Source organism: Lepidochelys olivacea (assembly GCF_965140295.1).
Source record: "Lepidochelys olivacea isolate rLepOli2 genome assembly, chromosome: 1".
NCBI lineage: Eukaryota > Metazoa > Chordata > Testudines > Cheloniidae > Lepidochelys > Lepidochelys olivacea.
Window position 1 is genome coordinate 327,087,534 of NC_140411.1, and position 21,575 is coordinate 327,109,108.

At 44.8% G+C, this 21,575-nt stretch overlaps 1 protein-coding gene across 1 annotated transcript in view; it reads left to right on the plus strand.

Moving 5' to 3' along the window:
• Window positions 1-1,041: 1,041 nt before the first annotated feature.
• The window catches only part of NAMPT (nicotinamide phosphoribosyltransferase), a 61,973-nt gene continuing 41,439 nt past the window's right edge, over window positions 1,042-21,575 (plus strand). The window contains exon 1 of the mRNA XM_084635591.1: window positions 1,042-1,254. Coding sequence (XP_084491717.1) covers window positions 1,057-1,254 — 198 coding nt within the window. The 5' untranslated portion in view covers window positions 1,042-1,056. The remainder of the gene's footprint in view (window positions 1,255-21,575) is intronic.

Consider the following 21,575-nt stretch of genomic DNA (forward strand, 5'->3'; position numbering starts at 1 on the left):
GGAGCTCTACAGAGCATTTGCCCCTCAGGAGGTAAACCAGCGAGGGGGGCGCAGAGGAGTTGGTCGTGCTAGGCTTGTGTGTGCAGAACTCAGCCCCACCGCTCAGGAGAGATGTGGCAGCAGCTGCCTCCCCTGGAGAAGAGAGACCACCCTGCAGGGACCGCTCCGGAGTAGGAGCAGTGTCCCAGGCGTAGCTGGGGGGCGGGCCGGGGCACGTAGACTCTGTCCCGCGGCGGTGCAGGAGCCGTGGCGTTCTTGACGAGGGATGAGCCGAAGTGTCTCCAAACAACTTTCTCCTGCAGGCCGTCGTAGAGGACCAGTAACTTCTGCGGCAGCCCTGAGCCCTCTTCATGCGGGGTTCAGACGGGATTCCGGGCCGGCCTGCGCGCCCTGCTCCCCTTCGGCAAGCCCCAGCCAGCCCGGCAGCTACCGCGGGGCTCCCAGCAGCGCTGAGGGGAGCTGCTGCTGCTGCTCTACAGAGCGGGGCTCTCGGCCGCGCTGGCCCCACAGACGATCCGGACCCACCCCTGCTCCGGACACTCCTCCGCTGCGAAACAGCTGTCCTCGGGGCCGGCCTCCCGCCGTGGGCGGGAACCCCGGAGCGGCCCAGCGCACGGGGCTTCCGCGGCCCCGCAGCCAAGGGCGGGGCGGGCTTAGCAGAAACCGGCCAGGGCCAGGCCTGAGCCACTTCCCCGCACCCACCGCAGCTCCAGAGAATCGAAAGCAGCGAGCTCTGCGCCAGCGCGCATGCGCAAACACTCCTTCTCCTCTCCCCGCTAGGTCACCGGCTCTCCTGACTGAGCATCTTTCCCTCTCCGGCCGCCCAGCTCAGGGGACCGACTCCAGCCAATAGAAAGAGAGAGTAGAGCGGCTACCCTTGTGGCGTCACCGCCTCGGCTCCGCCTCCTTCCTGCAGCCGGGCGATCGAGTCCTACGACAGAGAACGTGAAGTGCTGACTCCGCCCCGCTCACTTCGAGAATGCGTGGACGCGCAGGCCCCGCCCTCCTCTGCGTGACGTCATAGCCCCGCCTCCTCCCGTCGCAGGTCGAAATCTAATGGGGGGGAGGTGGAGCAGTAGCTCCACCCCTCAGGGAGGCTCTTGGCAGCGAGGGGAGGCGGCGGCGGCGGCGGCGGCACAGCCCGTTGGTGATTGTCCCTGCTCGCGGCGGCGGCGGCGGCTCGTGCTCGGCAAGATGGAACGTGCAGCGGCAGGCGCAGAGTTCAACATCCTGCTCGCCACCGACTCCTACAAGGTAGGGGGGCGGCGGGCCGGGCCGGGGTCACCTCTGCGTGCGTGGGCTCGGCCGGCGCATGGCGCGCAGGGCACCGGGCTCCCGACGACGCCCGGCCAGGGGCTAGCGGGGCACGGGGGGCGCCGCGCACGGCACCGGCGGGACCTGCGGCCGCTGCCTGTCGGGCTGGGCAGGGGCCGCAGAGCGGCACGGGGCCGGGACTGGAGGGGAGCTGCCCCGGGGGGAGGCTGGCGGAGGGTCCCGCTGGTGGCATGAGGCCGGGATACCCAGTGGAGGGGGTTGGGTTTCCCCCGGGGCTCCCCCGAGCTGCAGGGAGGGCTGGGAGGCTGCCCTGTGGTCCCGGTGGTGGCATGAGAGCGGGGTGCCCGGTGGAGGGGCTGGGCGAGCGGGCTGGGGGCTGCGCCGGGCCGGGCCTGGCAGGGTATCCCGGGTGCGGGGGTGGTGACCTCTTTAAGCGGGGGGGGGGGGGCTGCCGGGAACCGGAGAGTGGAAGCGAGCTGGAAAGTGAAACCGGCGCCGGGGGACGCTCAGCGCTGGCGGGCGTTGGCGGCGCCCGCGGCAGGTTTGTGGGGGCCTGAGGCCCGAGAGGGTCAGTGGTACCGCGGGGCCCGCTGGCTGCGCACGGGCAGTTGCCAAGCGCTCAGCGGCAGAGTCTCACTTGGGGCGTACTGAGAAAAAACCTCGCGTTTGGAGAGCGACTCCCCGGGTGGTGTGGCAGCAAAGGGGAGATGCTGCTGCCTGGCTCGCCTTGCTCTTAAAAAAAATCCTCTTGCCACCTATAACGATGGTGTTTTGAGGGATCCCAAAGAAGGGTGGGGCGGGTTGTGTTGAGAAAATTGTAAAGTGATTGTTGTTGAAAACCCCTTGTCCCTGTTTCTTTCAGTTGTTTTTAAGAAGCTGTTAATATGTTCCATGTCTAGCGTTCCTCAATGAGGGCTCCCCCGCCCCCCCACCCCCCCATTCAACTTTGGACAGTGAAGCTGTGCTGGTTGGCGTCACGTTTGTTTCGTTTTAGTTGTGACTTCACAGTGCTGTAAAGGGAACAATCAATGCTAATATTGGGTGTCAGATCCTCCAGGTAAAACTTCCAAATCCGCTCCTTAGCTGCTCACCTTCCACGGAAATGAATCGGAGTTATGACTAAATCCCCTAATTGGCTTTGAATATTCCAACCTTTGTGTATTTTCCCTCCCAAATCCAAATTGGGAGTGTAAGTTAGTTTAACAGTGCCCTTAAATTTTACTATTCTTGCTAATATGTTTGTAATTTATAATATACTTACCATATTATTTTTTCTAAAGCTTTGTTCAGTCTCACTGTAGAAGTTGTTTGAGAAATGTATTGCTTAGGATCTGGAGGGAAGGGTCTCATTCTAGGGTAGTGAAGAAAAAAAGTATTTTTAATGGTTAAACTATGTTTAGCCCTGGTCTCCACTAGAAAATTAGATCAGTTTAACCAAGTCAGTCAGGGGTTAGGGCTGGTCTACCCTTAAAGTGCTGCTGGAGTGCTTCAGTATAGACATCTACACCAACAGAAGGGGTTCTTTCGTCAGCATAGGTAATCCACTTCCCCGAGAGGCGGTAGTCAGGTCGACGGGAGAATTCTTCAGTCAACCGAGTGCTGTCTACATGGGGACTTAGGTCGGTTTAATTACTCCACTCGGGTATGGATTTTTCTCATCTTTGATGGATGTAGTTAAACCTACCTAATTTTATAATGTAGACCAGTCCTTAGTGAAACTGCTTTCAAAACTGGTTTAACCCATGTACATTACCCTTTTAGGAACTATGTCAATGAATTTACCATGGCTCTTTTGGGGAGAGGAGGGGGTGTAAGTAGGGTGTCCAGATGTCCCGATTTTATAGGGACAGTCCCAATATTCGGAGCTTTTTCTTATATAGGTGCCTATTACCCCTCACACCCTGTCCCAATTTTTCATACTTGCTGTCTGGACATCCTAAGTGTAAGTGAACCTTCCAAGTTGGAACCATGTTTAAGGTTAACCACCAGCAGGTCTCAAATACTGCTCTGTAATAAATTTAAAATACTGTTCAGAATCTTCGTGGTATGGATGTAAATTGTGCTGCATGTTCTTAAACTCAATCTATACTAAATGTTTTTTCTAAGATTTCCACTAGTGTAGCTCCACTGGTGGTAGCAATAGTAGGAGTGCCAGTATAATAGATCAGTTTGCCAGTGTTTAACTGCTGCTGCGTTTAAAACGCTGCCGACTGCCTAGGGATTCCACTGCAAACTCTCAGAAAAGGCTAGAGTAGGCCTGATACTCCTTAAGATTGTCCAAACTACCAGCTTTAAACTGAGTTAATGCTACGGTTAGTTTCCTTCAGTGTATGCTAGATACAATTGGAAACCTCTACTTTTTTTTTAATGTGATGTAAGTTTTACTTCTCGTTATATGCCTATCTCTAATAATAAAAAATCCTGTAAGAGCTGTTGCACACATATATAACGTCCTTTACCGTATGGACACCTTATAAAAACTGATGCATAATTCAGCCTCTGAGGAAGAAGCCACCTCTGGTTTAAGCTGCTTACTTAGTGTTCCAGTCCCAGTGGATGACTTCCAAGCAACCATTGTCAGTGACACATGATTATTTAGCAAAATCCAGCATGAACAGAATTTATAATCTGTCCTAAGTGGGGCAAGACTGTTACTGAACTCCTTTCTAGTGGAGAGCAGACTTGGCAACTATCAGCCCTCCACAAGTACTCCTGTTGTTTTTGCAGATACAGACTAACACGGCTGCTACTCCTGACAGCCCTCCGCTCTACCCACCCATGAATTTGAATCTGAGTTTCATTAGCTTTAGTGTCATTGCCGAATGTAATGTGAAGGGGTTGGGGAGGGAGGGAGAGGGACTTAGTAGCTGGCCCTCTGCCCATGTAGGACTTTAAAAATAAGTACTGTGAACTGGACTCTGATCTTTTGGTTAAGGAATACCATGTGAACAATCAGCATGTTGTCACCATTTCCTCGAAAAACATCTTCCTATCTCATACAGTATGGCAAGAAAGTCCTGTTGGGTCACTGGGCCAATCTATCAAAAACTAGGGGTGGCAGGGTATTAAAAAGCTTGTTTTGGCATTCTTTTTCTAGATAAGAGTTAATATTTGATGGATGGATTTCAGAGCTTTGCTGCAGGCTAGGCACAGTTTTCTGCAGTGCTGAGTTGCAAGGTCAATTTAGCATTATAAATTGGACCCCCCAGAATTATGCAGCAAGTGCTTCTAGTTTTTTGAAGCAGGAAACTAAGTTATACTGTCCTTTTTCTGGACCAATACTAAGGTAAATATTTTTATAACACTTTACACTGTATGACACTAAAAACAATTATCAGAAATAAATTAAATTTTACTTTTACAAATTGTTTCCTTGCACACCTATATGTGTTTTGCCTTCTTGCAGTTAGTCTAGTGTATAGTCCAGCTCTGCCTGCGTCATTCTCAGTATTGGGCAACCTGTTAGATGAACTGTGGAGACATGCACTGTGTACAGGGACCAAGATCAAGAAGGTAGCACATGCAGGCTTATAGGAAAGTGGGTTTTATTTTTATTTATTTATTTATTTTTGTATAAGGTATCACGTTTGGTTCCTGTCAGTAATTGCTATTTCACTAAATGAGATGTTTAGTTAATGTTGGGGCATATGTGTCTTGCAGAGTGAAAATATGCCCTTTTAGTCCTTGGTTTATCATTGTTAAATAAAGCTTTCAATAGTTATTAAGGTGGTATTATTTTTTAAACATCTCTAAACGAATCTTTGGTGTAGGGAAGAAATCTTAATTTGACAAACTGAATAAACAAATTCATATCTGGGAAAGCCAAAAGCAGTTTCTGAAAACTAAACTTTTTAGTTAGCTAGTGTTCTAATGGATGTGCTAAAGCATTTTGTAATATCTTAAAGGTGAAGATACATTGCTATGGTTTTACTAGGAAACAACATAGCTGAAAAAGGGAAAAGTTCTTCTGATTTAAAATGCTAGCAGTTTTTAACTAGAGGGTCACATACCCTGTTGCTTTCTCTAGGCTGACCACAATGTATGGAGCCGCTGGTGTGTGTCCATTCCTCCATTCTACCTCACAAACTCTCTGTGCCTCCCTCCTTCCCCTTTTTATTTCAAGGACTCCCTGCAGCTCCCTCTAATCTGTGCCTGGGGCTCTGTGCCCCTTTGTTTTCCCCATGCTCACCGTGGCAGAGGCTCTGTGTGACCGTAATTGTAATATATCAGGGACTATTGTTGGGGGGCCCACAGAACCCTTGTGTGGCACTCTGGAACCTGCATATTCACCACTGTCATATAATTGATATGTTTCATACAAAGTATGCCTTGTGAGGTATTATTTTAAAAGTCTTGATCTGTTGAACACTAATATCCTCCTGTTGGGTTGTATGTACTGTCTTTGTATGTGAAGTTATGAAATTTTGTTGTGTGTTACTGAAATATGTTGTGAGGCTGGGAACACCCACAACTAGCCTTTCAGGTACAAAAGTGGAGTAGCAAGACCCACTGATGGCCCATTGAAGGGAATCCACTCTCCCAACAACCATCTTAGAGCATGTATACAATAGAGACAGCTTGACTCACCTCATATCAAAAGATTTTTTCAGCAAGTTGGAAGAAACTGTAAAAGAAGGGGAAGTGACCTCATGACTTGCTCTCACTCCCCTCACAACTCAACGCCTGGAAACATGTCTGAAGGACAAAGATTTTGAACTGGGAGGGTGGTCCTGGGCTGGAAGGCAGTTCCAGTCTGTGCCTTGAAGATCTGTAGTCTGTTTGCACCATCTATCAGGGTGAGATACTGATTGATTCAAATCCTGTTTAATTTATAGAACTCAGACTGCAAATTTAGTTTTATTTTTTAGGTAACCTACTTTGACCGTTATGCTTACTACCTATAATCACTTAAAGTCTATTTTTCTGTAGTTAATAAATCTGTTTTATATTTTACCTAAACTAACGTGTTTTGATTAAAGTGCTTGGGAAATCTCAGGTCAGTTTACAAAGGCTAGTGCGTGTCCTCGTCACATCGAGGTGGGGGTGGACTGGGTAATGAACTTACACTGGCCAGGCTTCTAACCAGGGCAAGACGGTATACTAGGGTGCAAGGCTGGGGAGATGGGGGGAATTGGCTGGAGCCTCTCCATTGTTCATTAGTGGCTGGGAGAAGCATTCATGTAACTCAGTTGGATGTGTCCCTGCCTGTGGATGTCTGTGTAAGGGCAGTACCTGCCAGTGATTTGTAGCTTGCCAACAGCATCACAGTGTGAGAGGGAGACCCCCCAGGTTGGTGGGACAGTTAGCTCAGCAGTCCTACGTCCAGGTTGCACTCTGGGAACTCCTTAGTGGGCAGATTAATGGGGGAAGACCGAACTCCTGACATGGGTGTGTCAGAACCCCTAGCATAGAGGTGGGGGTAGGATGAGGACATGGAATGGAGACCCCTAGTTTAACATGTTACTTCAAAGGTGTATTGCCTTGCATTTGGTAACAGTGAATTGCACTGCTAGGCATTGTGTTGCCTGCTCACCTGGCTTTGTTAGACCATCTGAAGTTTGTCTTATCTGTTCTTAATTATTCAAAATAACTTTTGTCATCAGTAAATTTTTCTACCTTGCTGCTTATCTCCTTTTCCAGATTGTTAATATATTAACACTACTAATTCTTGTACACAACTATGGCCATGTATACACTACAAACTTAGACAAACATAAAGTATGTTGGCATAAAGCCACTGCAGTTAGTGTATCACTCATGCGTGTGCATACTTGGCTTCTTGTGTCAGTGCTGCACATGCTCACCAGGATTGCTTGTGTCAATGCACAGTGTGATACAGCGTGAGTAGGTATCCTAGTGTACCAATCACCTTCTTTGGGTCATTGGCTTTTGGGACATTTTGACAATGGAGGGAGCAGCAGAACAAATCGTGATTGGGAGCAAGGGGATCAAATCCCCATAATGCCATCCATATCCCATATTTTTTCATCTTTAAAATCCCACACACCCTGCAGCATTTTTCAGTATCTGCTATCTCTGACAGAAGCATGGAGCCCATGTAGATATGCACTGTGGTCATAAGTGTTGGAAACACAGGACGCACACTCCTTCAGTATGTGTAGAGCCTTAGGAAGAACAGCATTGGGGGACATGATAATTTTGTGGAGGACCATTTCCTGTGGGACACATCGTGAAAACCAATTCAAGGCTTTTGGTGGCATTCATTGAGCAGCAGAAGATGGTGGAGTGATGCTTTTGGGTCTAAGAAACAAGCACTGATTGGTTGGATCACATTACTCATTGTCCCAAACCTACATTATAGTAGGTGCCAAACTTTCAGATGCAAAAGGCCACATTCCTGCATCTGTGTGCTGAGCTCACACCAGCCCGCCAGCTCAGGCGCCAGAATGAGAGTTTCGCTGACAGTTGAGAAACGAATGGTGATCGTATTGTGGAAGCTTGCAGTGCCGGCTTGCTGCCAGTCAGTGGGCAGTCATGGAAAATCCACAATGGGGGCTGTTGTCATGCAGAGCTATTAGTTGTCATCTGCTTTGTAGGCCTGTGACTTGGTAACAAGCAGGATGTAGTAGATAGCTTTGCAGTAGTGGAGTTCCTGGACTGCAGCGGGGGATAGATGGCATGCGTATTCCTATTTTGGCCCCAGCTTATTTTGCCACATAGTACATCAACGGAAGAGGCTAGTTTTCTGTGATTATAAAAATGTTGGTGGATCACTAGGGACTCTTCGCCAGTAACGTTATGGGTTGTCAGTGAAGGTGCATGACATGCATCTTTAAGAACACAGGATTGCTCAGAAAGCTGAAGCAGGTACTCTCTTCTCCCCCCCCCCCCCCACCAGCAGTGGATTACCACTGGTGAGGTCGAAATGCCAATAATGATGCTGGGGAATCCTGCGTACCCCTTGCTCCCCTAGCTAATGAAGCTGTACACTGGCCACCTTTCAGAGTAACAGCTGTGTTAGTCTGTATTCGCAAAAAGAAAAGGAGTACTTGTGGCACCTTAGAGATTAACCAATTTATTAGAGCATAAGCTTTCGTGAGCTACAGCTCACTTCCTCAGATGCATATCGTGGAAACTGCAGCAGACTTTATATATACACAGAGAATATGAAACAATACCTCCTCCCACCCCACTGTCCTGCTGACAGCACCAAGGAGAAATTCAGCTACCAGCTCAGCAGGTGTAGAATGACAGTTGAATGTGCTTTTGGTAGATTGAAGAGATGCTGGTGGCAGTGTTTACTTACAGGATTGGATCTCAGTGGGGAAAAATATCCCAATGGCTTTAGCTTGTTGTGTCCTGCATAATATCTGTGAAACAATGGGGGAAAATGGCTGCTGTGATGGAGAGAGAAGTGGCAGTCATCTGAATTTGAACAGCCAGACACAAGGGCTATTAGAAGAGCTCAAGGCGGAGCTGTGTGGCTGAGGAATGCATTGAAAGAGCACTTTAACAGTCAACCACAGTAATGTGGTGTGTTGGTGCTCTACCTGGCCCTGAAGTTTCAGGGTCTGTAAGGGATTGTGTAGTACTTGGTGTACACTTACAATTATTACAGTGTTTGTCACTGATCCTATGAGTGCTGTCACCCTGTACAATAAACAAGTTGTGGGTGTTTTGAGTAGTGCTAGGCATTCTACAACACATCTCCTGAAATAACACATTAACTTCCAAAAAAAATTTGTTCATACCAAAACTGAAAAATACAATAAAAACCTCTGAAAAAAATTAATGGAACAGAACTTAACAAGGGGAAAGAACATTTGTCTATTTTACCCCACTTTGGCTACCATACACTGATCTGTGAAAGCCACTGTTGGTTCATCTGAAGCTGTGGTGTCCTTACTAACCCCGGTGTGAAATGGGAAGTATAGAGATGTGGCCCATCATGGCTTGTGGAATTTTGAGGGGTGTAGGAAGCTGTTGAAATGGATTTCTCCATTGACTGCAACAGGAGGGGAACCTGCGTTTGTTGAACTTGTAGGTCAACGAGAATCATAGAATATCAGGGTTGGAAGGGACCTCAGGAGGTCATCTAGTCCAACCCCCTGCTCAAAGCAGGACCAATCCCCAATTAAATCATCCCAGCCAGGGCTTTTACAGGGAGAGTCTGTAGCATTTGTGTTTGCTGCTGGATAAGCCCCATTATGTCCTGGTACAGCTCTCTCTCTGTTTCCTGCTGTGACTCTTGGGCCTTTCTCCTGTACGCTTTTTCCTTCTCCATATTGTCTGGAAATATTCACCATCTAGCTCCCTCTGTTCGTGATTTGGTGTAATGCTGACTTGCAAGGTCTCGGTAAACATATCCTCCTGAGTCCTGTTCGTTCTCTTCCTTATCATGGTCAAGTGTTCAAAGCAGCAACAGGAGCAGCTACAGATAAAACAGAGTTATCATTTATAGTAACAACAGAAAGCAAAAGTTAAGGGTCAGAACTCCTTCCCTTGCTCCCCTAAAATTTTAAATAAGACATGCTTATGAGATTTCCGCTTTGGAGCACCTCAACACTGCACTGCTGTCCAGTCCCATGTCCCGGTCCAGTCCCATACCCAGTCTCAGTATGGCTGAGGAAGGAATTGTTCAGTCACATGAAGCAGTACAATTTCTGCCTGTTTCCATTGGGTTGAGTACATGGACATGTCACGGAGTACTGGCACTGTTTTCCACGTGCATTGGTAATTTTTCTGATCTCTTGCTCCCAAGGGTATCACAGGCAGAAAATGCATAGCTGCTGCTGGTGTTCTGGAGCCACCTGGGCCTGTATGCTGCTAGCTTGTTTACTGCAGTGGTGCCTGCTGAAGTCAGCACAGACTGGCATGGAAAAGTGCCCTATCATGGAGGAAGAAATAAGGCTGCCATTCCTAGAAACTGGGAGAGGACTTTCTGTGAAAGTTTCATTGAGATCTCTCAGGCAGATACAAGGTACCTCAATATGCACATAAGTTGTTCTGCAAGTCCTGTCCCATCCCCCAACCCCCCAGTCCAGTCTCGCCCAACAAGGGTATGAATAGCGGATGCTAACTCTACCTATTTGTTTTACGACCTCTTCTCGTACAAATAAAATCATGAAAAATCGATACCTGTGTCCTGCTAAGTTGGGCGGGGTAGCATCTGTACATTTAAATATAGTAATGAAAAACAGATTCTCACGCTTACCCAAGATTCCTTCCCCTGCATCAAGCTCAGCCGGTGGGACTGATTAGAGTGCAGTGGAGTCTCAAATGGTCCTAGCTCGTGGCATAGGTGGACCCCACCAGTTGCATGTGCCCCATCTTTCTCCTCTTTGCTGTTCACAGAAGGGGTCTTTTGGCTCTGGCTCCTCCAAGGTATCCATAGTGCTCTGCAGAGTGTTGGTGGAGTCTGTCAACTATGGCATTTAGCTCTTGTAAAAGCAGTAGGCCTGCGGCTCGGGAGCAGATCTGTTGGTCTCCCTTTGTAGTTTAGACCAGGCCAGTGAGGGACCCATATGTTAATTTCTTTACCATAATAAAGATCAGCCATTTATTCCTATTGTTTTTAATCTCTTAACCAGTTTCTGATTCATGATGGTGTATAACTTCCCACCCGATGGCTACTCTAGTTTCCTTAATAGCCTCTTGTGAGAATCACTGTGAAAGCTTATCTGGAATTTCAAAAAAAATTATCTGTTCTTTTATTTAGCCATTATTTTGACAATTTTTAAAAGAATTCTAATCCATTGAAAGAGAAGAAAAAAATCATTGTTACAGAAGCTTGGTTTGTCCCTATCACATTAAATACTAAAATTTAATTCTTAATGATTATTCCAACCAATTTACATGATACTGAAGTAAAACTCACTAAATTAACTGTAACTACTCAGAAAAGCCTGATCTCAAACAATAAACAAAAAAACATGAGGAGTGATCCTGGGAATTAAAGATTCACATTTGCCTCACTTGTCCTCCAGTGTAGTAAAAGGTTTTGATTGGGAAATTGAGGGAGAAGTCCGGGCTCTGTTGAAATCAGTGATAAAATTCTTACTGACTTCAGTGTGGCCAGGATTTCTCTCTGAATATTTTTCTTTAGCAGTTTAGCCACATCATTTTTAAGTCCTTTTGGAATGGTGGTCCTGGTGACTTGGCTTTTAATGTGTTACTTTGTTCTAGCACCTTTTTTACACCTCAATTTCTGCCAGTATCCCGTCTTCATTATATAGAAAGAGTTAGGTGTCTCCCAACTAGAACTGGGTGAAATTTTCTCAAGAAATAGATTTTTTTCACACAATTATTTATTTTTGATGCACCAAAACTATGTGTCAAATTTGACAAATAGTTTCACCCAACAAAAAAGCTGGAGGGAAAACTTCAGTCAAAATGTTTCTTTTCTAAATGATGTTTTAGTTCAAAATTGACCAATTAAAAATGAGAGAGAGGGAGAACCTGAAAATGTCTTGTTTGAAATCTTAAGTTTTTCATCTAAACAAAACATTTAAGGAAAAAAATTGGTTTTGTTTAGAATCCAGAATCCAAGCCAGATTTTTTTCTGGATTTTTCCATTTGGTCCCTGAATGATAAAATCCATTATTAGCTCAGATCTACTTCCGGCATCTTTACTTAGTGTCTATGCAATGTCCTTATCCTCAATCTTCCTTAACTGTACACTTTATGCTGTTAGTCTACCAGTCCTGCTGACTCTTTTTCAGGCTACCTGTTTTCTTATGTACTTGGAGATTCCTGTTTACTTCTGTGTCCTTGGCTACTTGATCTTCAAACTCTGTAGACCCTATTAGGCTTCCTAATTTTCATTTTACACTCTATCTGCCAGAGGTGCTGGAACAGTTTTTATAGCGGGTGTGTTTAGAGCCATTGAACCAAACTGTAAACCCCGTAAATAATGGAAACCTCTTCAAGCCATGGGGTGCTACAGCACCTCCTCCCCCCACCCCCGCACCCGTAGTTCCAGCACCTGTGTTACCTGTTGTAGTTTGATGCTGTTGTCTATTGACTTCACAAGAATTGGATCCCCTTTTCTGAAGGATTCCTGTTTGGCTCAAATAACTTCTTAAAACCTTGTCACTTAACCTTATTGGCTTTTTCCCCCTTAACTTCCTGTTTCCATTTAACGATGAGTTATTAACCATTGGAACAATTCACCAAGGGCCGGGCCTGCCGCCCGGAGGTGGGGGGATGGCACAAAGGGGTTAATTGCCCAGGGGCCTGGTGATTTAAAAGGGCCCAGGATGGGCTAGATACTTTTAAAAATTAAAAAAAAACCCCAGTTTCCTGCTGCTCTGTACAGAGCGCCATCCCTCATTGTGACAGTAACAGTTTGCCAGAACGCTGCTGCACCCTGCTTGCCTGGCAGAGCATCAGCAACAGCAACCTGGGAACTGCGGAGCTTGCTGCCCCCTCTGGCTGCTTGGGAGCCGCTGTGCCTGCCGTGCTGGCTCTCAGGCTGCAGGGCTGATGACAGGGAGACGTTGAAGAGGAACAAGGTCCCTCTGCGGTACCAGATTTTCTCCCCCAGGGCTGCAGCTCCTGACCAAGCACAAGCCAGCAAGTTCAGCCACCCAATCCAGCTGTCTTAAGTTTACCAAGAGGCAGCCGGGGCTAGTTTCCCCTTCACTGCTGCTAGCACTGGCTCACGAGCTGCTATCGTGAACCCAGGATGATGGACCACCTCTGCAGCTCAGCCAGGGAACGAGGTGCAGGTTTTCCCTCGGCCTTTGCCTCAGATCGCCACCTCTAAGATCTCCGGGTAGATTTGGCACACTATGCTTGCTGTCTCCTCATTGCTCTAGGTGTTGATGTCCCGCAGCACAAGTATTGTATATTTTAACTTTGGTCCTGTTCAGTTACATCTTGTATATCAGTTTTTTCCTTGTCTTTAGATTACACATGAATCACAATTAGGCGTTTAATTAGCCTACTTGATACTTTAGGTTTTTCTTACTTTGTGCTTCTTTAAATGTTTTTTTATATAAATTTCATTCCATAATGTATGTATTTAATATAAATGTATAATTCAAAACAACAAATTCTACATCTTATAGTTAGGCTCACAATTTGTTTAACACTGGTGCTGTAACTGGCAGGGGGGAAAGGGAAGGTTAACTAGAGCAAGCAACACCATGACTTACGCATAATGGGTTCTAATGTGTTATCAATAGGATAAAAAGTAGTCATAAACCTCAGCCATCCATTTTTAGGGGGGGCCATTGACTGTTCTGCCCTGGGGCCCGAAATTGCTGATGGCGGGCCTGCCAAGGGTTGTGGTGGATTTTCTATCACTGACCATTTTTAAATCAAGATAGGATTTATTTTCTAAGAATTATTTTGGGGAAGTTCTGTAGCCTGCGATATACAGACTAGTTGACCATAATGGTCCTTTCTGGCCTTAGAATCTATGAATCTGTGTTCAGCAGCTTAAGTAGCCTCCATGCTGAATCTAACTGCTTGTTTTTGGCACACACTCTTTCCCTAGTTATTACTGTTACTTATATTTCCACTGCACACGGGTCATTTTGCAAAGATTTCCCGCTGTTGCTAACATTGCTAAATCATGGTTAGGAGACCTAGTGTAGACAGGCCTCATCATTTTAAAATGCCTTGTTGATTAGATCTGTTAACCTGCAGGGTTAGATAATACAGTGCTCAAAATGGCGACAGCTTTTTCATACAGGGCCTCCCAATGTTTACTTTGGTGCTGAAATAGTATTGGTAACAGTGGGGAGAATTCTACATGATATTTCTAGTGTAGACAGGATCTATTGTAATTTTAGAGTTGTACAAGGGCTAATTCAAGAGCTATTACTCAAGACAAAGTAGAGAAGAGCCTCCTCTGTGTGTTCTAGAATTTGCTGGTTCAAGAAGACATCTGAAGAAACTGCCTCTGTAAACCTTTCCCCTTGATAATGTTTGACCAGTTTGTTCCGAGTAGTGGTATTAAGTCAATTTTTAGACAAGTTTGAGAGGATTATATCCCTTTCACTGTTGACAAAGCTCAGTGTGATACAAACCACAATCTATAAATTACACTACAAACATCATAGGCACCAGCCATGCTAGCAAGGAAATTGTTTTAGCTATCTTGTAACCATTTGTGACTTAATACCTTATTACTTCTCTCTTTGTAGTTAAACTTTTTTTGTTCTGTAATTAAATTTAATTAAATGTTGTGACTTGTGTGGGTAACTCTATTTAAGGTGGCAAGTTGTATATTTTTCCCTTACAAGGACAACAGACCTGAAATATCTGAACAGTCCAGGAGAGGGCTAGAATACACTTTTGTCCAGAATACACTTTTGGGGGAGGGCGGGAATTCAGGACTGGGAATGTGTTGGCGTCGCCCTGCAAGTAATTAAAGCTAATGGGAGACTGAGACTGGTTTTGCTGACAAGCTGCTGGGTTCAGCATTTACTACTGGGGGAATTCTGCATCACTGTGCACACGCATATTTAATGAGCTCCACATATTTCTAATTTTTTGCACAGAAAAAAGCGTCTGCCAAATGTTGCTGCAGTTCTGCCTTTTGCCCACCAGAGGGTGCTGTGGCAATAGAGCAAAGTTGCAGCTCCCTGCCAGCAAGGGGAAGAGAGCTTCCTTCGCAGCGCTTGTCAGGCCAGGTCAGAAGATAGACTGTGAGGTTCGGGGGGGGGGGGGGGTGTGTGTCACACGGGCTCATAAGGGCTAGTGGGGGAGGACAGACTGGGGCAGGGGCTGAATTGGAGTGGAGGCACAGTGGGAGGGAGATGCAGAGACACATGGGGAGGTGGGGCAGAGTTACACAGCAACAGGGCAGTGTCTAGGTGAGGGCACAGACACATGGGGGCAAGGGGAGGGAGTACAGGGAGACCTAGGGACCGGGGAATGGCTGGGAGGGGACACAGACACAGGAGGAAGTGGGGCAGAGCTACATAGGGACAGGGCAGTGGCTGGGTGAGGGCACAGACACATGGATGGGGCAGATGTGCCAGACTGAATGGGAGAGGCTAGGGGTCAGCCAGGGTCTGCATGGGGGAAGTTCCCGAACAATCCCCCCCTCCCCCCAAAAAAGAAACCACAACCAAACCCTGTTCCATACTTGTCCCACCCACACCCAACAGCCCTCCAAAGTTCACACCCAGGCTCCTTCCCAGCAATTTACTTCCCTTTCCCTCAGCTCCTCCGTTACCCCTGACTCCCCCAAGCCTTTGCACTGCTTCTGAGGGGTGGGGGGAATTATTACTCCAAGTTCTGTATTAATATGCCTAATAAGGAATCTATTTGTCAAAAAAGATTTCCTGAATCTTCTTTGTCGTCTGTCTTGTTGCAGACATACTTGCTGACAGGTATTTTGAAATGACCAAAAAGAATTGAAACTGGTATGATTATATTGTTGTTTTTTACAAAATATGCAGTATTTTTAAATAGTGCACAGAATTTTTAATTTTGTTGCAGAATTTTTAGGCACAGAATTCCACCAGGAATAAGAGTTGCTAAACCAGAGTTGTGGCCATATGCAGACACTCAGGGTGTGACCTTCATGCTGGCAGGCTGCTTATGAGTGGCCCAGGTAGGAGTTACAGCAGCAAGGTATTGTAAGACACCCTGCAACTTTGGGTGTCTTACAATACTCCCACAGTGGTCTGGATTGCACCCTAAAATGTCATAGTGGTGTAAGCACTGGTATTAGTTTTAGGTGAGTCTCAAGTATGGTGGCTCAGGAACAGTCCAAGAAAGGTTACAGTTTTCTGTTTGCTTATTTGGGGTGAGAGATGGAGAACAGAAGCAGGGGCCAGATAAGTAAAGAAACACATGCCCCAAAACAACAAAAAACAGAAGAATTGTGCGCTAATCACTGCATATTCCATGGTGGAAAAAAGACAGGAATTGAGAAAACCTCTTCATGTATTATAACAAAGCCAACAGAGGGCAGGCAGTTTACCAGGACTTATCTGAGGCTGCAGGGTCTACAGCATTGGAAGGAAACAGATCCCCCAGCTAACAAGGAAGCCTAGAATGCATGTGGTTGGAGAGAAGGGGAGTGAGGGAGAGAGAAACTGCAGCAGGAAACCTTCCAAATCCAATGTGAATGGGAAGAGAATGAAAAGGAACAGAGACAAAGAGCGTGAGCATCAAAAGTGGCAAGCAGAGATGAGCGCTAAGGAGAGGGAGGCAGAAGGGCAGCAACAGGAAGAAGCACACCCTCAGAGAGAGGAGCTAGAAGCAGCTGCCTATCAACATAAAACAGATGTACAAAATAAATCAAACTGGGGGACGGACGGACCGACTGACCCACAAGCCATGAAGCCCATCAACAAAGCTAAAGAAGAGGGAGAGATGGTATAATCTGGACATGATGGCAAGGCATGGACAGATCCCATTGTCTCCAATCACTCCTTTCATCCAAGGAACACTCAGCTGGGACAAGTTGTGCCCTGCATACAAGGAATTGCACTGGATTGAAGAATACCTTACTACTTTTGAAAGGCTATGTGAGGTTCATACTGTTCCAGAGGACAAGAAAGTCCACACACTGATTGCAAAACACTCTGGTGAAGCTTTAAATGTATTCAAAGAAATGCCAATTGATGGAGCTTTGAAATATCCTGACTTTTTACAAGCTCTTTTGCAAAGATTCAAATCACCCCTGAAGTGTATAGGTTGAAATTTAGGTATGAGTCATTGTGAACATGCCTATAAAATATGTGACCTAATGAGAAAATGGGTAAAAAGGGGAAGAGGGCTGAGGAATATGACCAATTGTTTGAGCTCTTTGTGCAAGAACATTTCTGAAGGATATGTACTGAGGAGGTCAGAAAACGTAATATGTAGGGCTGTCAAGTGATTAAAAAAATTAATAGCACTCTTTAATAATAGAATACCATTTATTTAAATATTTTGATGTTTTCTACCTTTTCAATTAGAACACAGAATACAAAGTGTACAGTACTCATCAAAAATAAATATTTGCACTGTAATAAAACAAAAGAAATAGTATTTTTAATTCTCCTAATACAAGTACTGTAGTGCAATCTCTTTATCATGAAAGTTGAACTTACAAATGTAGAATTATGTACAAAAAACGGCATTAAAAATAAAACAAAGTAAGATTTTTAGAGTCTGCAAGTCCACTCAGTCCTCCTTCTTGTTCAGCCAATTGCTCAGACAAACAAGTTTGTTTACTTTTGCAGGCGATAATGCTGCCCGCTTCTTGTTTGCAGGGTCACCGGAAAGTGAGAACGGGTGTTCACACAGCACTGTTTTAGCTGGCATTGCAAGATATTTACATGCCAACTGCGCTAAAGATTCATATGTCCCTTCATGCTTCAGCCACTGTGCCAGGAGGCGTGTGTCCATGCTGATGATGGGTTCTGCACAATAACAGTCCAAAGCAGTACGGCCCGATGCATGTGCATTTTCATTATCTGAATCAGATGCCACCAGCAGAAGGTTGATTTTTTGGTAGTTCAGGTTCTGTAGTTTCTGCGTTGGAGCATTGCTCTTTTAAGTCTTCTGAAAGCATGCTCTACACCTCATCCCTCTCAGATTTTGGAATGCATTTCAGATTCTTAGGCCTTGGGTGGAGTGCTATAGCTATCTTTAGAAATCTCACATTGGTACTTTCTTTGTGTTTTGAGAAATCTGCATTGAAAATATTCTTAAAACGAACATGTGCTGGATCAACATCCAAGACTGCTGTGAACATGAAATATATGGCAGAATGCTGGTAAAACAGCAGGGGGCATACAGTTCTCCCCCAAGGAGTTCAGTCACAAATTTAACAAAAACATAATAATAAAATAATAAAAACAAAAAAACCTCATCAGATGGAAACTTGTCCTCTGGAATGGTGGCCGAAGCATGAAAGGCTTGCCGAAGCATGAAATGTTTAGCATATCTGGCATGTCAATACCTTACAATGCTGGCTACCAATGTATCATGTAAATGCCTGTTCTCACTTTCTGGTGACACTGTAAATAAAAAGAGGGCAGCATTATCTCCTGTAAATAATGTAATGTAAACAAAGTTGTTTGTCTTAGCGATTGGCTGAACAAGAAGTAGGACTGAGTGGACTTGTAGGCTCTAAAGTTTTTTACATTTTTTTTTAGTGCAGTACTGTAACCAAAAAAATTCTACATTTGTAAGTTGCACTTTCACGACAAAGCGACTGCGCTACAGTACTTGTATGAGCTGAATTTTGTCTCAATTTTACAGTGCAAATATTCATCAAAAATATACACTTTGGTTTCAGTTACAACACAATACAATATATATGAAAATGTAGAAAAACATCCAAAATATTTAATAAATTTCAGTTGGTATTCTATTGTTTAACAGTGTGATTAAGACTGCAATTAATTTTTTTTAGTTAATCACGTGAGTTAACCAATTAATTGACAGCCCTAGTATTATGGGATGAGTCTTTATATTTTGTACAGGAGTGGCCATTCTGACAGATTCCTTTTGTGTGAGCCAAAATATGTAATGAGTGCAAGACAGAGAAGGAGGGATGCAAACCTGGTGTAAAGGGTGAACCTCATTTTACCTCTGGGAAGGAGAAGGGTGGTTGGGAGAACACAGGTCCTTAAGAGGTATCTGTAGGTCCTCTGTAGTTTTTGTGAGGTTTGACCCTATGAAGGTAGATATGGAATTTATTGAAGTCGCCAATTAATGGTAAAAAAATGCATAGGGTGGAGATACTCTGGTGCACAGATCTCTCTAGTCAGGGAGAGTGTGGTCCAAAAGACTGACATGTTACCTGGACAGAAGGTAGAGCTTCTGAGGGAAACCTAAAATTCCTGTGCCTTTGGCTAAGGTTCATTTGGAATGGGAAGGTTTAAAGGATGACTTCACTGTGGGTATGCTGAATAGTATGCCTGTGGAAATACTTGTGGGAATGATTTTGCATATGACTAAGGCTTTTAATGTTAGGTTTCAGAGTACTAGCCGTGTTAGTCTGTATCTGTAAAAAGAACAGGAGTACTTGTGGCACCTTGGAGACTAACAAATTTATTAGAACATAAGCTTTCGAAAACTTAGGCTCTAATAAATTTGTTAGTCTCTAAGATGCCACAAGTACTCCTTTGCTTTTAATGTTGTAACTTGTAGGAAAAGGGAATATTGTGCTTCAATTCCAGAGGAAAATGGTAAAGTCCCAGAAACTGCTGTGAGGAGATGAAGGTGCTTCCTAGTCCACTGTCACAGAAGAAGGAAAAAAAAAGTCAACATATTCCCAGATGTGGGAGGGGTTGAGACCCGCTCCTGCATGGCAGAGAAAAGTAGTATGCCCTATGGGGGGAAAGAAATTGACCTGTGTTACAGAAGAAGCTGACCCAGTTGTCAGTTGCCAGCATTTTGAAGATGAACAAAGGGGAGACCCCACTCTAGAGAGCATAAGAGGATGTCTCCTAGAGAGCCCCAGAAAGGGGGAAATAGGAAAGGTTTTTTTGAAGAAGGGAGACACAACAGGGAAGCTCCTATGGGAGAAAACCCCTTGAAAACACTACAAGCAAGTAATTGTGCCTGGCCAGGACTGTGGGGAATTAAATGTTTCTAGCCTGTGATTTTTCCTTTTGCCAATCATTTGGGGGCAAGAGAATCTCTGAGAGGTTTAAAATTTTTTTTTCTCTCTACTGGCCAGGGATACAGAATGAAGAATTATTGCAGGTCTTGTGAATTATGACAAAAAAAGGGAAGGACCTTTCAGACAACAGAAAGTTCCCATATGCTGCTGGCCTGTAAAAGAAGAGGCATTTTATAGGGTATCAGTGGACCTTGTGGGTCCTGTGCCTATCCAAAAGGGAAAGAACTGTATCCTGTTGGTAGTGGACTTTGTCACTAGATATCCTGAAGCAGTTGCTCTGACTAACATAGAAGCTGATTCTGTGACTCAAGTCCGGTTTACTATTTTTAGCAGAGTGGGTTTCCTTAAAGGGATTTTATCTGACCGTGAGTCCTATTTCATGTCTCGGCTATTCAGTGAGCTATGGAAGTTATGTGGGGTGAAACAACTGAAGGCATCCCCATATCATCCAGAGGCAAATGGTCTTGTGAAGAGATTCAATGGAACTCTTCAATCTGTGCTGGGAATGTAGGCAAAGAAGAGAGTTCAAGACTGGGACGAATTGTTGCATTATTTGCTATTCTCTTACAGAGAGGTACCCCAAAAATCAACGAGGTTCTCCCCCATTTGATCTTCATGGAAGGAATGTTAGAGGACCTTTAGATTTCAGACTCCTGGGAATTGGACACTGAGGCAAAAGAAGAGCAGTACTAGAATATGTACAAAGATTCAGAAAAGAGTTAAGATGTGGTGGGTATTGTTCAAACAAACCTCAGTGACAGGCCAAACGAAAGGTGTGGTATGATTAACTTACATGTAAATGCTCTTTTGAAATAGGAGATTTGGTGTTAGTCTTAAGCCCTGTGGAAAAAATACAAAATTCTTAGGAACGATCTTTTGAGGTATCAGGAGAGGTGAATGAAGATACATATGTTAAAAAGCCTCATGGTAAGGTAAACAGACCCCAGGCTGCAGGGCTGGGGTGACACAGCCTCACTGATTGCACTCTAAAATATCATAGATTCCAGTCAGCCTAATTTCAGTCAACTTAATTTCAATAGCTGGAAAGATAATAGAACAAATTTATTAAACTATGCATTTATAAGCATCTAGAGGATCATAGGGAATAGTCAATAAATCATGCCAAGTCAACCTAATTTCTGTCTTTAAGAGGGTTAGTGGATGGGGGGAAGCTGTGGATGTGGTTCCTTGATTTTAGTAAGGCTTTTGACACAGTTCCACATGATGTTGTCATAAACCAACTAGGGAAATAAACTGGTTGAAACACTGTAAGTAGTTATCAATGGCTTACTGTCAAACTGGGAGGATGTATCTAGTGGGGTCTGGTACCAGTCAAAATTTACATTAGTGACATAGTTAATGGAATGGAGACTATGCTTATGAAATATGTGGCTACACCAAGCTGGGAGAGATTGCTAGCACTTTGAAGAGTAAGATTACAATTCAAAAGGACCTTGACAAATTGGAGAATTGGTCAGAAATCAACAAGACATAATTCAGTAAAAACAAGTGCAAAGTGCTATACTTAGGATGGAAAAATCAAATCCTCAAGTACAAAATGAGGAAACACTGGCTAGGTGGGTACTGCTGGAAAGGATATGGAGGTTATAATGGATCACAAATTGAATGAGTCAACAGTTACAATTGTGAAAATGGCTTTAGTAATCTGGGGTACATTAACAGGAACATCATGTTAGATGCAGAATGTAATTGTCATCCTCTTCTTGGCGCTGGTGAGGCCTCATCTGGAATA